Source organism: Neopsephotus bourkii, unplaced genomic scaffold, assembly GCF_033783945.1.
Source record: "Neopsephotus bourkii isolate Nb327-2 ecotype Australia unplaced genomic scaffold, CSIRO-AGI_Nbou_v1 NB_30, whole genome shotgun sequence".
Classification (NCBI taxonomy): domain Eukaryota; kingdom Metazoa; phylum Chordata; class Aves; order Psittaciformes; family Psittacidae; genus Neopsephotus; species Neopsephotus bourkii.
Window position 1 is genome coordinate 357,860 of NW_026900547.1, and position 16,612 is coordinate 374,471.

At 40.0% G+C, this 16,612-nt stretch overlaps 1 protein-coding gene across 1 annotated transcript; it reads left to right on the forward strand.

Moving 5' to 3' along the window:
* The first annotated feature begins 1,235 nt into the window (after window positions 1-1,235).
* On the forward strand, window positions 1,236-13,643 carry PHAX (phosphorylated adaptor for RNA export). Its single transcript, XM_061376627.1, has 5 exons — window positions 1,236-1,419; window positions 4,695-5,314; window positions 7,967-8,087; window positions 9,910-9,993; window positions 12,079-13,643. Exons 1-5 carry the CDS (start codon window positions 1,315-1,317, stop codon window positions 12,346-12,348), a joined length of 1,200 nt encoding a protein of 399 aa, XP_061232611.1. The 5' UTR covers window positions 1,236-1,314; the 3' UTR covers window positions 12,349-13,643.
* The last annotated feature ends 2,969 nt before the right edge of the window (window positions 13,644-16,612 follow it).

Sequence of the window (16,612 nt, forward strand, 5' to 3'; positions counted from 1 at the left end):
TCAGATTAAAGGATGCCTAGCAGCAATCTCTTTAGTCTTTCCATTTATGTAGCACATCGACTGGGTAAAACACCTGTTCTTAGACAAAAGACGGTAGCATGATTTCTTGCCCTTTATCAAGAAGCAGTATCCATGAAAATTTGTGAAGACATGACAATCAAATGGATTTTTTCTCTTCATCTCCATGAGCAGAGATGTAAAATGTGCACTGCATTTAAATTTCTAGAGATGCAGGCCTGCCCTCACCTGAAACTGTATATCTACATCTGTTTATATCACCTGAGAATACTGGACACTTGGTTCATCTGACCAATGCTGTCTATATTCATTCATCACTTTCACACTCACATCTCCACTGATTTATTCTTTGGTCACCAAATACCACCTCATTTATGTGTCATTACACACAAGGTCAGGAGAGAGTTTAAACTCCATGACCAGACTTCTTTTAGTTGCTCACACAAGTTCTGAACAGAAATTTAAGTTTGCCAGCCTGTGGTAAGTAAAAATAGCTCAATTTCAGAGTATCAATCCCTTAACTGAACATCACCTAATATGCAGTGTCCTGTTTTAAAGATCCAGTTACAGACTCGGGGAGTGACATTTTGTTTTACAGTGCACAAATGGAAGGCTTGAGTCATACATAAACAAAAGCATAATACTACATAGTAATTTACATTGAAAGGAAACCAGGGAGGTCACTTATTTCCTCTTCACTAGCAGGGAACAAGACGTTTCTTCCGGCGTCTAGGGGGTTTTGAGTGACACTGTGCTAGTAGATACGCTTTTCTTTCACGATTTGTGAAGAAATGCCCCAAGAATCTGCTGTCGAGATCAAAACGGACCATCTTACTAACTCGATAATACAGCTGCTGCTTCTTGTTGTTGGTGTTGTTTCCCTCGGTGCTGAGGCACCGCACACGGCACCCGGTACCGAAGGCCCTACCAGCCGCTCTGGGCAGGCAGCGAAGCCGTGTTTCCACCTAACTTCTTTCTTTGTGTAGCACCGCGCCTTTCCACTACTGCAACGACGACACAAGGCGGCAGAACACGGGCACGGAGCGCTCGCACCCGCCTGCCGCTCACAACATGGCGGCGGCGCCGCCGCTCCAACCGCTCCCCTTTCCCTTGTCACACTTCCCCCACAGATCTCTCTTTTCCCTCTTCCCGCCTTCCCACCCGCTCGCCGGCGCTCCCGACACGCACCACGGCCTCCGTCACTCTCGCCCCCTCTCCCTATTGGTGGGAGGGAGGTGCCACGGCTGCGCCCGCACCGTTTTTCTCGGCTTGTCGGCGCGCTTCGGCGTCGTTGAGATGGCGCTGGAGGTGCGGAGCATGGAAGGCGATGTGGAGGACGGCGAGCTCTGCAACTCGGACTCCGACATGCCTGGCGTCGGCTCCCCCGGGCACCCGCAGCAGGTGAGGAGGGCGAGGTGGCCGGCGGCGTGGCTTCGGTTCCAGGAGGAAGGCCCTACCGGGAGAACGCAGCGAGAGGCCGGACCGGGGCCCCTGATGCCCAGCCGCGCTTGGCGGTGCGGAGCGCCTGCGGAGGAGTTTCCGGCCCTGCGGCTGGGCATCAGGGGCCGTTCTTCAGGACTTACAGGTCGCTCTGGGCTCAGGAACCGGCTTGTGTCCGCAGTGCCTCTCTTGGGAAGCTCGCATGATGCGGGGCGGGTTGGTGGAGTTGTTATTGTTGCTGGCCACTGGGTTTGGTGAGCGGAGGAGAGCGCTCACCGGTACCGCCGGCTGCTGTAAGAACAATAGAATTAACCCGTAGTAGCAAGCACGCCGAGTGCCGGCTGCTGCTTTCCCTGCGCTTCACAACTCTTGCACCTGAGAATAGCTGAGATGTTATTTGTTGCCGAGTGTCTCAGTGTTTTCAGGTTAGAGTGGGTTATGGAGTTCATGAGGAATTCATGGTGGTGTGTGGGCAGGAAGAGATTTCAAAATAAGGTAAAACAGTATGCGACGCTCCGTGTGTAAGAATGTTTATTTTCTGTAGTTATTTTGATTTATTAGCAGTATAGTTCTGGGAGGTGTAATAACACAAATTATTGCAGATATGGGATTTTTGTGTGTTTGTGTTTTGTGTAGAATCATAGAATGGTTAGGGTTGGAATAGACCTCAGGATCATCTAGTTCCACCCCCCTTGGCACGAGCATACCACATACTAGACCACGGTGCCCAAGGCTTTGCCCGACGTGGCCCTGAATGCTGCAATTATCAGTTCTTTGGGCAGCCTGTTCCAGTGCCTCACCACCCTCACAGTAAAAAAATTTCTTCCTTATATCTAACCTGTTTAAGTCTGAGCCCATTGCGGGCCCCCTTCAAACACTGGAAGGCTGCTATGAGGTCTCCACAAAGCCTTCTCCAGGCTGAACAGCCCCAACTTTCTCAGCCTGTCTTCTTACAGAATAAATTTTAAATTAACGGTTTGTAGTTCATAACATGATAAAATTAGTTGAAGGCCTGTGTTTTTTGTTTGCTAATAGGAGGATGAAGAAATGGTGCTATAATGGTGGTGAAGGCAGTAAGGTTAAATAAAGTTGGGTTTTGTTTGGTGTTTTTTTTTTAATTTCAGCTGAGATTAAAGGAAGAGAGGCCATTTCTAAAAATCATGTGTTGTGGTTTAAGGGAAAAGGGAAAAGAAAACAATGACCACAAGTGATGTACAGTGCGATTGCTTGCCACATGCCGACCAATAACCAGTACGACCAGAGCAGCGATCTGGGTTTTCTAGGTGACTCCCCCAGGTTTATATACTGGGCATGATGTGTTGTGGTACAGAATACCCCTTTGGCTAGTCTGGCTCCGGTGTCCTGCCTGTGCTTCTTTCTGGCTTCTTGTGCTGCTCCTGACTGGCAGAGCATGAGACTGAAAAGCCTTTGATTGGAATAACCATTACTGAGCAACAACTAAAAACATCAGTGTGTTACTAGCACTGTCCTCGGGCTAAAGTCGAAAACGCAGCTCTGCACCCTACTAAGAAGGAGAAAAATAACTGTTAGAGCTGAACCCAGGACATCAGGGGATAGCACCTAACTTTAAGATAGGAAGCCAGCTGGGAAAAAAAATGGGATTATGAGTAATGAAAATTCTTACTGCGGATTAGCACAGACAGCGTGGCTGAAAGTTTCCAGCAATTGGGAATAAGAATTCTGGGTTATGTTACCTGTGGTGCTTTTGAAGGTTATGCAGATTTGAGGAGGCTTGTCTTTAATGTTTATTTGTCAGGTGTATATGGAAACAACATTTTGTGAGTATTTTTATAGCAATGGGACTCTTTTTTTGTGAAGTATGTTGAAACTTTAAGGGGTTTGTCCTAATCAGTTTAGAAGCCATAGTGAGTCTGTGCTTTGTTGGCTTAAAGGAAGCAAACCTCAATTTGTAAAGTACTAGTGTCCCCAGCTGATGATGTGCTGTCCTGGTTGAACCAGAATCGCAATGCACTGTTAGCTTCTCAAAGTCTGAGCAGCATCCAAGTTTTGTGGGTTTGTTTTTGGTTTCTTTTGATCATTTTTTTCTTCTTGTTTGAATCTCTGGGAAGACTGTTGTTGCAAGTGTCGGGGTCCAACTGGAGAAAACCCCAGTGTCGGGCCCTGTTTCAGCTTGTGATCCCAAGAGTGAAATTAAGACAAACTAGGTCAAATACCTTTATTGTTCAGTTGGTGTATTACAAAAAGACAGCTATTAATGAAGGGGATACCGATAGGACAGACTGGAAAAAGGATGGAAATGAAGCAAGGATTCTGGGTGCAGTGAGAGAGTGGATCCAGTGGTGTCCCAGGGATCTGTCATCACTGGTGGTGGGAGCCCTTCAGGGATGGTAGCTGATATCAGAGCGGTGTCCCCCAAGAGTCTGCAGTAGTCATCGAAGGTGGGTGGCCCTGTGAAGGCAACCTTCTGGAGTCATCCTTTTGAAGGTACGCAGAGTGGAGTGTGTCTCATGGAGTTGCCCTCACAGCGATGTCTCATGGAGGGTGCCCCTCAGGGTCCATAGTAGTCATCAGTGGACAGATTACTTTTTCTCCCCCTTTTCTAATGATCTGGGGGGCATGCCTGTGTTCTTCATGTCATGTCTTGCATGTTCCTGGTGGACCATTTTCCCTGATCTTGCAGTCAGCTCTTCAGCTGCAGGGGTCTGCAGCAATTCTTGGAATAATGGGCAGCAATGTCACACACCAATCCCCGAGGTAATGGATTCAAGAGTCTTCCCTCAGCTCTTTCCCACTCATCCCTCGGGCAATGGATATTGGAATCTTAACTCCTCCCACCTATCTCTGAGACAAAAGATAGGTTGAATCCCATCTCAGTTTCTCATACCGATCTTTTAAGATAGTGGACAGTGGAGTCTGATTTCAGATCAGTCTCTCATAGCAGATCACTAATTTTGACCTCTTTCAAACTGAAAAAAGTTTCTTTGCAGATAAAAAAATAAACCAAAACACCGTGGTAAATTGCTGTGGTGGTTTGGTTTTTACATTTTGAAAGTGCTGTGCGTGTTGTATCTTTGTCCAATTTGGGAATTTTAGTAGTTTTTCCAGTCTCATAATAATTTTAATTTCAGTCAACAAAGATGACGTAAAGTGACTCCTATGAGATCAGTGAGCTAGTCAAATCTTTGGTGTGATTTGACAGCTGTTTTAATCTACAAGAGTAATTGAGTTAATGGGCATTTACTTTTTCATTTCAGAATTCACTTGATGGCAATGATTTGGGCAAACCATTCCAGAGCAGCATTTCATCATGTGCACCAAGTGTTCCTTACCGAACAACCACAAGTGTAGATTCAAGTGATGAAAGCTTTTCTGAATCTGATGATGACAGCTGTCTGTGGAAACGAAAACGACAAAAGTGTTTCAACTTCCCTCCTGCTAAATCTCAGCCTTTTCAGTTTAGCCAGAGCCACCAAAAACAAACTGCTGTAGGTGGCAAGAAGGTCAACAACATTTGGGGTATGGTGCTCCAGGAGCAGAGTCAGGATGCAGTGGCTAATGAGCTTGGAATTCTAGGCATGGATGGTAGTATTGACAGAAGCAGGCAGTCTGAGACTTACAATTATTTACTGGCTAAAAAGCTGATGAAGGAAGCTAAGCAAAAGGAGGCAGAGACTTTAGATAAAGAACTGGATGAATACATGCACGATGATAAGAAAACATTGCCAGCAGAAGAAGAAAATGGACACGGCTCTGTTAGACGGAAGCGAACTCTGAAAGATAGACTAGGTGAAAGACAAGAAATGAAATATAAAGGAAGGTATGAGATAACAGAAGAAGATTCAGAGGAAAAAGTGGCAGATGAAATCGCTTATCGGTGAGTTTAGTAGCAGTATATCTTCACTTCTGTAGGTATTGGTAAACTGTTGATGGAAAAGAAGAGGGGGAAGAACTTTCTTGCTTTTAAATATGTAAGATGGCATTCAACATTACAACAGCATGAGTGCCTTGTGTGTATTTCCAAAATCCTACGATTAAAATACAGCATTATGGCTAGCTTCTTGTAGAAGCATCCAGTAATACTGTCTATTTTTTTCCCTTTTTTTTTCCTCTCCTCCTTAAGGTCTACCAAAATATTCTGTTATTTGAGAACAATGGCAAGGAAAAATACCTGTTTCTCACAGTACAGATTTAGTAGTGGGGCTGTGTTTAGGAAATACTTCATGAGTGAGAATGTGTATTTGGAGTTGGACACCAATAAGTGCCTTCTGTGGTCACCATAAAAATCTGGCTAAGTTATAAACCCTTTAAAATTATAGATTACTTGTTGTGTAGTGTTTTGGAGAACGCAGCTTCTGAAATACACATATTCTTAATGTAGAACATGCTTGTCTGAAGAAAACGTTTTGCTGCTGTTGTAATAAAGGGCTGTACCAAGGTTAGACAGTAGCACTGAAATCAAGTTGTTTCTTTCTATGTTGTTAAACTGAGCTGCAGTTCTGTGTTCATTTATGGAAGCCAGTGTTAGGATTAAGAAGTTCTGGCCATATGCACACTACCACCATCCAATTCTTTTCACCGTCCTGCTATTTACTTATTGTATGTGAGCTGAGTACAAAAAAAGCTGCTTGTTTTTTTTTTTTTTCCCAATCTTTTCAAGTGCTAGTTTGCAGACAGATTTGTCTCCTGAGCGAGTTTGCTGCATAATTTCCCAAGTGAGGGACATGCTTTGCAGTCATTCTTACTCTAGATTGACTTAAACTGCCACAGAAGAAAATTAGGTTAAACAGGGAACAAGAGTTTAAGGATTTACTGATAGCTTGACTTTTAAATAAAGCATGAGTTTATTGGTCATTGTTGTTTTTACATGTGCTAGTTGGTATGACCGGTTGCTGAAATACAGCAGTTAGACAATTGTTAATGTTGTTGTTAGCTCTCAGTGTCTTCTCATTTATGAATCTGAAAACTTTGAGCATGTCTTTTGTAATAAACTTCTCTTTGCTGTATTGAGCTTCATCAGAGTAAGGCAGAAGCCTGTCTTTCACAATTTTGTAGTAGTAGCAGTGATGAACTGCATCAGTAGGATTGTGGTTATACATGTAACAGCACTATTCTTTCATCTGTGCTGTGCTGTCTGTGCCTGGATTCATAACTTTTTGTTGTGCTGGCCCAGACAGTGAACTGAAATCAACGAGTTCTTCTGGCCGTGTTATGCCATTTATTGTCTACCTCATTCAGTTCCTGTTGCAGTGAACAGCTGCTAGTTAAAGCATGCATACCGGAGGATTGTGCAGGGCCAGAACGAACACTAAGTGGGGATTTGGTCGTTTAAACTGCCACTGCTGCTAACACAAGGTCTATTTAAACAGCTTTCTAAGGAGTCCTGGTTATCTCGAATTCTCTGCATCTTTGAGAAATATTTTCATCTCTTCCAGTAAGCCACAATTTAGAACTCAGTCATATAAAAAGGTTGGGCAATCCTTTTCATGTTTGGGGCAATTGTCACTAAAACGTGAGGTTTAACATTTAATTTCAGATAACTTCAGTCATACAGTTGAAGCAGCTGAAGGTAAGCCTGGGTGATCTGAATAGTTCCTCACTATGTTCAGACACCTTCTATATGCAGTTATTGTAGCACATGCAACCTTATAGCTTTGTAATGTCATTTGAAGAGATGAGGCTTGCTGGTTGTCTTCAAGAAATTCTGGTAATGATGGTGGTCTCTTGGTCCCCAGAATGTAAAACCACTGAGCTGTGGTGCTTAGGACTGAAGTGCTTAGTGAGAAGCTTTGTCATTAAAAAATGAGAATTAGCATTTGAACTCTTGCTCTGGGCAAGTGGTATTGATTTGTGGGCTTACAGTGTTTTCCAGTAAGAGTGTATGTACTTTGTAAGCCTTTTCCTTCGCGCAGACTGACAACAAAATTTTCTGTATGAAGTCATTTTTACTAACAGAATACAATTTAACTTGGTAATACTGCAGTATTTTTTTCTTGTTTGCATTTTATATGTTATCTTGGATTAATCAGTAGGCTGATTTCTTTTTTTTTCTACGTAGGTTTTTTTACTGTTGTCTGAATGGCACATGATACAGGGGAACTTTTACACTTACTGTTGTGTCTGGATAGTTGGTTTAACTGTGAGGTAGCTTCAATTTTAACTGTTAAATGCACAACAGAATTTAGTACTCTAATTTCAGAGATTTGTATAGATCTTTGCAGTTTCTTACTTGGTTTAATTTTTCACATGTCTGTGGCAGGAAAACAATAACTCAAGGCATTTTCACTGAAAAAAATTTAAAATGCATGCTTTAGGAAAAAAAATATCGCTCAGAAACTTGGTACTTTGAAGTTTGATTCAAGAAGTCATTGAAACACATTAAAATATACCGATCTTTAATTTTAGCAGAGGTTTATATTTCACAGAATGAATTACTCATTGTGGAACTTCTGTGGTCCATTTTACTCAAGAAATTAAACTGACAATAAATGTACCTTTTTCTTTTTTTTTTTTTCCGCCCTCCTCCCAGCCTTTGTGAGCCAAAGAAAGATTTAATTGCCCGGGTAGTGAAAATAATTGGGAAGAGGAAAGCTATTGAACTGCTTATGGAAACATCTGAAGTGGAACAAAATGGTGGACTGTTCATAGTGGTAAGAAATGTGAGGTGTTTTGGGTTTGTGGGTGAGGAGACACACAACTTGTAGAATATTTATGTAGGGCCATTGCACAGCTTTCTCATTGGCCAGGTTCTCACACAGTTTCATGGCCTTCTCTTGCAATGAAACTCTTGACAATTAAGCTTGACAATTAAGGTAATCTAATCGTCCAGCAGGATCTGAGTGAACAATAACATGAATGAACCTGGGAATTACCCAATTCTTTGTACTGAGGTTAGTAACTGATTTACAGTTACAACATTGTATTTGTTACCCTGCCTCCCCTTGGAATCTTTCAGCAGAGAACTAAGTGGGATGGGTTCTGAAGCTTGAATAAAAACCTGTGACATTAGGAATGTGAAGCTTCTGGCACATTTCAAGAAGTCAGATAGGTCGGTGCTGCCAAACATACATCTAGTGGGTTAGCGTGCCATCAGAGTTCACCGTACTCAGCAGTGAGCATTTCTAATGCCATGTTCTAAGAGTAGCTTTCAGAAGGGAATGTCAGCTTTAGTAGAGAACCTTTGGCTTGTGTATAAGTAGAGCAAAAATGAGTACTGAGTTCTGTTAAAAATTGTGGTAAAAATATCTGGAATTTCTCACTATGTTGGGGTGTTTTTATTATTAAATAATGAGCCCCACTGCAAAAGTTCAGAAGAAAAAAAGAGGGAACTCATGAGCGCTTTCAGGCATTTGTTTATAATTTGTCTTTTAAGTTCCAGCACTAGAAGCAGATGAGGAAAGGGGATGATTAAAAACACACACACACAAAAAAAAACCCACCCCAAGAAGACAACAACTTTACAGCTACCAGGTTGTCTTAGAAGCAGTTTATTGTCTTGAAATATTACAGTACTTACTGACAAGTGCTAACCAAGGAGATGAAAGGACACCAATCCTGGTGGCATAGGTTCCTTTGGCTGCAGATCGGAGCACACTATTTGAAAGGCAGATCATACTGGTTTTTCTTTGTTGGGAATTTGTGCTGGTAGCAAATGCTATATACTTTTATCATCCTGCTTCAAGGACATTAAAAATTACCTTCTCTGTTCTTGGAACTTTTGGATTTTGTTTTACTTTGTTATTTTGCAGAAAGTATCATGTTTAGTACAATATCAGAGCACTGGAGTAACAGTTCAACTTCGTAGACTGCCAAGGGCAGTTGGGTAGTAGTATTATAATTAGTGCTTAGAATTTACAAAGGTTTCAGAGTGGAGTCCGTTCATGCTTCAGTGTGGTATGGCATATTGCACCGCTGCTGTTTCAGTAAAAACTGTTGAAGCATGGAACTAATGTGTTATGGGGAGAAACTACAAAGTACGTGTTGCATTTCCTACCTAGGCAGAAATACAAAATCCTGGAGATATGCAGGTAAGTTGTAGAATTGCAGAGTACAATAAAAAAAAAGTTATCTATAATTTTATTAAATTCATTTTTTGATGTTTTACTGGTCTTAGGTGTCATGAATGTTGTGAATATTCAACCTAGCATATACATTTATGTAGATCCTTGTGATAATAGTTAGAATACTATTCACATTTTGTTTTTTTCACTACTAAAATCAGTTTTAGTATGTAGCTGAACAGTTTGGTATGTTCTAGAGCAATTTTTTTGCAACCTTGTAATTTACCTACCCAAATGTACTAACCTGTTTTTTGAACTTTTTATGACTAGTTCAGTCAGAAATGTAAAACCTCACCCAGTACAACACTTTTTATTATTCTGTCTCAACACAAAGAATCGTCTTAGATGCTGTATTTATATCAACACTTACATACTTAGCTTGCTATTATGTATTTGTTCTTTCCCTATTAAGAATGGCACTCGGAGGAGAACACCAGGGGGCGTTTATTTAAACCTGCTGAAGAACACACCTAGTATCAAAGAAGAGCAAATCAAGGTAAAATTGTCAACAAGAGTGCAAATGATGGTCCAAAGGATTTAATTTTTTTCTTACAAGAAATGTTGATTTAATCTCTTTCAAATTCTACTGCAACTAACTCTATATTGCAAAGAAACCAGCTTTTCATATTCAGAATTTATGGGGAATGCAGGGAGGCTGGGAAGATGAATCACCATTTACACTAGGTAGTGAGAACACCTCTTACATGTTATCAGTCACAAAAACCTGTTGAGGATGTTGAGAGTGTAGAATCTGAAGAGATGAACATTGGATTTTTCTTCAGTTTGTGTATACCTCACAGCAATGATATCTGCAGTTGTATTTCTGCTTTTGGAGCTCTCTGTCACTGTGCATGAACTGAACAGAGTTCTCATAACAGAATACTTTCCTATATAGCTCCAACTGTTATGCCAGGCGGTATTTCCCATTAAGTCGGATATTGGTCTGATCTTAGTCTGAATTGCTCACTGGCATCATTTCTGTTCTCACCAAATCAGCTTGGTCAGCTTGTAAATATTATTGCCTTTCTTTTTAAGGTATGAAGATGGTATTTTTTTCATTCACTTTAAACAGCTTGGCTTGGTTTGGGGGATTTTTGAAGGTTTGGTTGGTTGATCTTTTTTTTTTGTTTGTTTTTTTTTTTCCTAAATTCATTGAAGCTTTCGATAAAAGAAATACTTATTTTGCTGCTACAGCTCACTCTGCAAACTATCCTAACCTTTTGTACTGGGAATTGAGAAACAAATAAATGTAAACTGTGATTGTCATTTTAGGTTTAAAAAAAAAAAAAAAAATTTAAAAAACCCCCAAAGCAAACAAGCAAACAAAAAAACCTTTCATAGCTTAAAGCTGCAAAAAGTTGCAAATTTGATTAAAAAAAAAAATATTGCTCTCCTAACACCTCTTCCATACCCTTGCACTTTTGTGTCTCATTCTTCATTTGGTGATTCTGGTAAGTGTTTAATGAGACAGCAGTTTTCACTAAATGAGCTTCACTGATGGTATGGGACTTCATTTGTTATACAAAACTGTGGTAAAAATGTGTTATCCTGTCATCATGGAGGTTGTCATGTACACCAGCATCACAGATTTGTGCATCCTTTGCACTTGGCTTGCAGCTTTTAGGGAGAACAAAATAACCAGAGAAAGAGGGGTCTGTAGCAGCATTTAGTTTTGCTACATTCCTTCAAATATAGAGGAAACTTGTAACAGTCATATTTTGCAGTAGAGAAGATGTTAATGAAGTTCACAACTTCTTGACAGTACAGATAATGAGATATGAACTCAAATATCAGTTGTGGAGGAAATTTTTTTCAAGCTGTGATAAAACATTTGGTTGCATTTCCTCAATAGGTCCCTCCGCGTCCAGTGTGACCCTCTGGTCAACCACCCTTTCCTCCCAGTTTTGTATCACCAGGATACTTGAAGTGAAAACTTAGTGATGCTTATTTGCATATACTGTGGGATTGCTGGGAATTTATGTAATAAAATAATTTATCATAGAATACCAGGTTGGAAGGGACCCCAGTGATCATTAGTCTAACCTTTCTTAGCAAAAGCACGATCTAGACAAGATGTTCCAGCACCCTGTCCAGCTGAATCTGAAAAGTGTCCAACATTAGAGAATCAACAACTTCCCTGGGAAGGTGATTCCAGTGGCTGATAGTTCTCACAGTGAAGAATTTCCCTCTTGTGTCCAGTTGGAATCTCCTCTTTTTTCTTTTTTCTTTTTTTTTTTTTTTTGTGTACCCTTCTTTTTTCCTTGTAAAAAGGGAATCTCCATCTTCTTTGTAGCCACTCTTTAAATACTGGAACGTGATGATAAGGTCTTCCCTGAGCCGTCTTTTCTCTGTGCTTAACAAACCCTATTCTCTGAGGCTTCCTTCACAAGGCAAGCTTCCCAGTCCTTTTATTGTCTTGGGGGCATTTTCCTTAAGTGCAGTCTATCCTCATGTTTCTATTACCAATAATGTTAGTTAAATATTACTGAACAGTATTTGTAATTTTTTTTAACTACTTTATTTTTCTTCGGTAAACACTAGTAAACTGAATATGCCCAAATTTGTTTTGCTCTCTTTCAAGGAAATATTCTACCTGGAGAACCAAAAGGAGTATGAAAACAAAAAAGCTGCTAAGAAGAGGAGAATACAAGTTCTAGGAAAGAAGATGAAAAAAGCCATAAGAGGGCTCAACCTGCAAGAATATGATGACGCATCTCGTGAGACTTTCGCTAGCGATACGACCGAAGCTCTGGCTTCCCTGGATGATCTACAGGAGGGGCATCACGAAGCAAAGATGGACCCTGAAGATATTATTGAAATTGATAATGCTCATGATTTGGAGATCTTCTAGTTACTAATGTTCTTGATAACAAAGTCTCTGTAAAACATGTTAAATTAGCTCATTTATAATCCCATGATTTCTTTTCATAACCTGCAAAAACATACGAAATATTAGGTGCTGAACAACATCTAATAATTCTTAGCTGAATTCTACAGCATGGAAGATTCAAATTGTCCTATTATTTGTTTGCTGAGTCCTCAAAATGATTTCAAAATTTTTCTAGGTAACAGCTCTGCATCACCATGTTTCTTCCTTAGGAAATTCTTGGTCACATGTTAGCTATGTTTTAGATTAAAATCAGAGTTAAAGCTATGCTTTAATCAGATACATCAATTTTAATTTGTTGACACTGTCAAAGTCATGAAGTGAGCAATGCTCCTTGATACAGTTGAACAGGAAAATCCAGTATAAAGTTAGTCTTGATAGAAAAGATCTTGTGTGCCTATATGCAGTATGTTGGGAAGAATACCAGAGTTTATAGAATTAAAGACCTGGAAAAACAGATTGTTTCTTAAAAGTCACTGACCATTAAAATTGTTTGTTTCACAAACCAATCTTGTAAATAAGCACTGTTGAGCAGTATATGTTTGAAATTTCTGCAGCGGTTTAATCCTTTTTATTATAATAGTAGCTTGAGCTTTCTACTTGTTCTGTCTAGACTTTTTCCATGACTAGACACACACACATCTTCAATCTTTTTGTTTGAAAACAAATACAACTGGATGCTTTCTGAGCAGTGAGGTTTTACTAAGCTGTGTTTCCCTCAATGGTCTGTAGACTCCACATGCAAGTATAAACCTATTAACTTGCAGTTCTTGTTTCCATGCTTCTCACTTGAGCAGTACAATATTGTGCATCTTGCAGAAGTTCTCAAGTTTTTAGTAGCAGATGATGAGTTGTTTGTTTTGGTTTTTTTTTTTTACCTTGATGCAGAAGATTGGTTTCTAAGTTTGATTGAAGACAACTCCTGTGTTGAATGTCATTTTGAATATAGCTGAAAAACAAGTGCAACACTGATACGTGTGGTATCTAAAACTCTCACTAATAAGTTGTGCTCTCTCTGATTAGACACTTTTCCAGCATAAAATATTTCTGAAGTATGACTGAATTCACTTTAAAACCTGTCAACAAACATCTGTATGTTAATTTTGTTAACCAGGAGTCCTTGGACTTTAGAAGCAAACCGTATCACTGAAACACATAGTGAAGTTATAATGAACAATTCATTACTGTCAAGGACTCTTAATCATATAGCACATTCCATTCTATGCTTCACTGAATTTAATTAAATATTGATTAAAGAATATTGACTTTTCTGTGTTTTTATGTTCACATGTGAGAGCTCCCTGGTGTTAGGAAGTTGCTCACCAGACGTGAAGCATGGCTTTGTTAGTAGTAGTTGCTGAAATAACAGAAGGTTTTGATTTGTTCATTAACTTCCCTAACAAAGCTGCGATGGGCAGTGCTGGAGCTGAGGAGCCCAGGGCTTTGGAGCCTGGTGTTGCAGTCACCAGAGTTTCCAAAGAGACTGATGGAGATGTGCTGGAGTGAGAGGGAACAGGCTGGTACATTCCTGTGTATTGCTACAGATCTGGCTCTTCGCATCTGGCACAGGTGCTGGAAGGTGTTGAGAGGAATTCAGGTATGGTTGTTTTCATCTTCATCATCAAGCAGCTTTTCATTCCTTTTTTTTTTTTCTTTTTTTTTTTTTTTTTTACTCCTGAAAAAGTACTGCAAGAGTATGAAGCATGGGTAAAGCTGGAGGTTTTCTCCCCCATGTCCACTGTGTTTAGTCTGTCCTGATCTGATGTTTTCAGAGATGTCAGCTCTGTGGTTTTTGTCAGTTGAGTGTGACTTGTGCCTAAACTGGATTGTGTGGGGTGTGTTTTGTCATCTAGTAGCTGATGTTTTATAGACAAAAAAATGCACATATAAGGATGCTTTGTGTTACCAAGTTTCTTTGAGCAGATGTGGTTGAGACAACATCTGTACTGCAAATGTAGACTCTTGAGATAAACACCCTCAATCCCGTATGCTGTGGCAGCCTAATATGCTGTCTCTGTCTTGCCTGCAATGGACTGGGAAAGAGGGAAATGTGCTCTGGTTTGAAAACACAAAACTTGTTTGTAACCAAAGATTTTCGTCTTTATATCATAAGTTCAAATGAGAAAACAATGTTTTTTGGTATCATATGTAAAATTAGTTAATGATTCAATTTCTCTTCCCCTTCTGAGTAGATTGTCTCATTAAAATGTATTTATGTTGTCCAGACCCATGAGCTGCTATTTGCCAAAATTTTCAGGCAAGCATGGAAAGACCCAGTGCTGGCTATGATGCCTTGAAAAGAAGGTATGAAGAATAATTTGAATTTAAAGATGGTGTTACTGAGATCAGCAAGTGTTTTTGTACTGTGTACGAAAACTTAATGGGACTTAAAAGTTGTCCCATATGACTATGGTTCTGATGGGTATCTGCAACATCTTTTACTGAATTTAGTTCCAGACATCAGGCAAGATGGCAATGCTTTTGCCATTCCTCTTCATACTGGTAGCAGAACAATTCATCCTGAAGCTTATTACTGTTTAAACCATGTCTAAATCTTATTCTGTTGGGGTTTGAGTTGGAGTTTTTTTAATCATAAAAAAAGGCCAGTGTGACTGACTCCTTTGCTATGTTATGAGAAATGGCTAGAGACATTAGGGGTTACATTTACTAAGGACTGTGGTTTCTGAAAGACCTGCCAGGAGAGTAGAGGATGGGGAAAACAGGAATAACAGGGTATAATGGTTATAGGAAAAGTGAGATAAGTACTTCAATTACGACAACTGCTGTTATGGAGAAGTTGAATTCTTTGTGTTTTGTTAGAGTAAAGGTGTGGAGGGGTAGACTGAGTAATAATGAGTTTTCAAAAGGCTTCTTTTTTTGATCTGTCATAAAACCACAACCCTCATTAGTTATGTCCTTAACTTACACCATCCTCTTCTGCTGTAGTTTTGACACCAGGGAGTCTGCCCGAGGCACTTTTTTAAAGCATAGTTTATTTCAGTGTACAGAGGAGAATTGTATTCGTGGCTCCAGTCAACATGGACTTACTTGGTACCCCACTCCTGTTCCTAAATCCTACTGGTCAGCAGCACATCAGAGTTCAAGACTATTTCTGAACTGTTGTGGTACTTAGTGGTTCTGGGAACATGCAGTCTTGGAGCCTTTGCATCATAGTTAAGGGATTCAAGAACCTGGCAGAAGCAATGGCAGTGGTTTCCTAGGACACCACCTCTGGGACTCAGCAGGCAGCTAAAGAACATGTTGCACAGCAGCAAAACCTTTGCAGAATCTGTGGCCCCTTGATAGTTGGGCCTGCTGCATCCTGTCTGTGACATGCCAGGCCCTAGGAAGTTCTTGCAGAACAAAACTTCCCAATGTTTAGAAATGACACATTTGAAGCTTTCTTGTGTCCTTATCCACTATACTGATAGATGCTACTGTTTCACATCTATAGAAGGAGGAAGGAGCACTCAACTGTGATGGATTTAACCAAACACATTTCTAAAATCACAGACATCCAGGCCTAAATACTGGCAAAAATGAGAAATGCATATCTAAAGTTATACAGGAGGCTCTAGACATAAGTTAGCTATTCTAGATGCTACCTTTTACATTTTTGTGGGTTGGTTGGTTTGTTGCTTGTTTTCATTGAGCAGAGAGATTATTTTTTTCAGTTATTAAAAAAAGGCAAAACATTTTTATACCATTAAATAAACAGAAGAATCTTTCTTATCTTGAAAACTTTTCACTGGATACTTTTTTCCCGTGAAAGCTCATCTGTCATTCAGGATATTAGCATTCCTGTTTGAAACATCCTCCCTTTGAAAGGTGTTCTCATGTTTTCCCAGAAGTTGCATTTTTTTTCATTTGCCCCCACAAGTCTTTCATTTGCTCTGTCAGTTATTTTTCAAATTATAGTACAGCTACTTAAAGTAGTTTTACAGTTGCTGTTTACTTACTGCTGACAAGTTTTGTATTGACAACATTCAACCACTGGAATGTCTTCAGCATAGAGAACTTGCTGAAATATATATACTGGGGCTCTGGAAGACACTTCATTCTTGGAGCACTCGGGAAAGAAAAATGAAAGAAAAAGCCTCCAAGGAAAAACATTAATGCCTTGGTTAATATTAATTCTGGTGTCCTCATGCATTCCCATGTTTCCAGATACTGGGGAAATGTGATTGCTTTTGCATGCAAAGAAATTATTACCTGCTTTTTCCTTTTA

What these genes read in the sequence shown, in the direction of transcription:
- PHAX (XM_061376627.1), top strand. Translation starts at nt 1,315, where the DNA reads ATGGCGCTGGAGGTGCGGAGCATGGAAGGCGATGTGGAGGACGGCGAG. An exon ending in ATGGTGGACTGTTCATAGTG is followed by an intron (nt 8,088 to 9,909) that starts GTAAGAAATGTG and finishes TTCCCTATTAAG; the next exon opens with AATGGCACTCGGAGGAGAAC. An exon ending in TCAAAGAAGAGCAAATCAAG is followed by an intron (nt 9,994 to 12,078) that starts GTAAAATTGTCA and finishes CTCTCTTTCAAG; the next exon opens with GAAATATTCTACCTGGAGAA.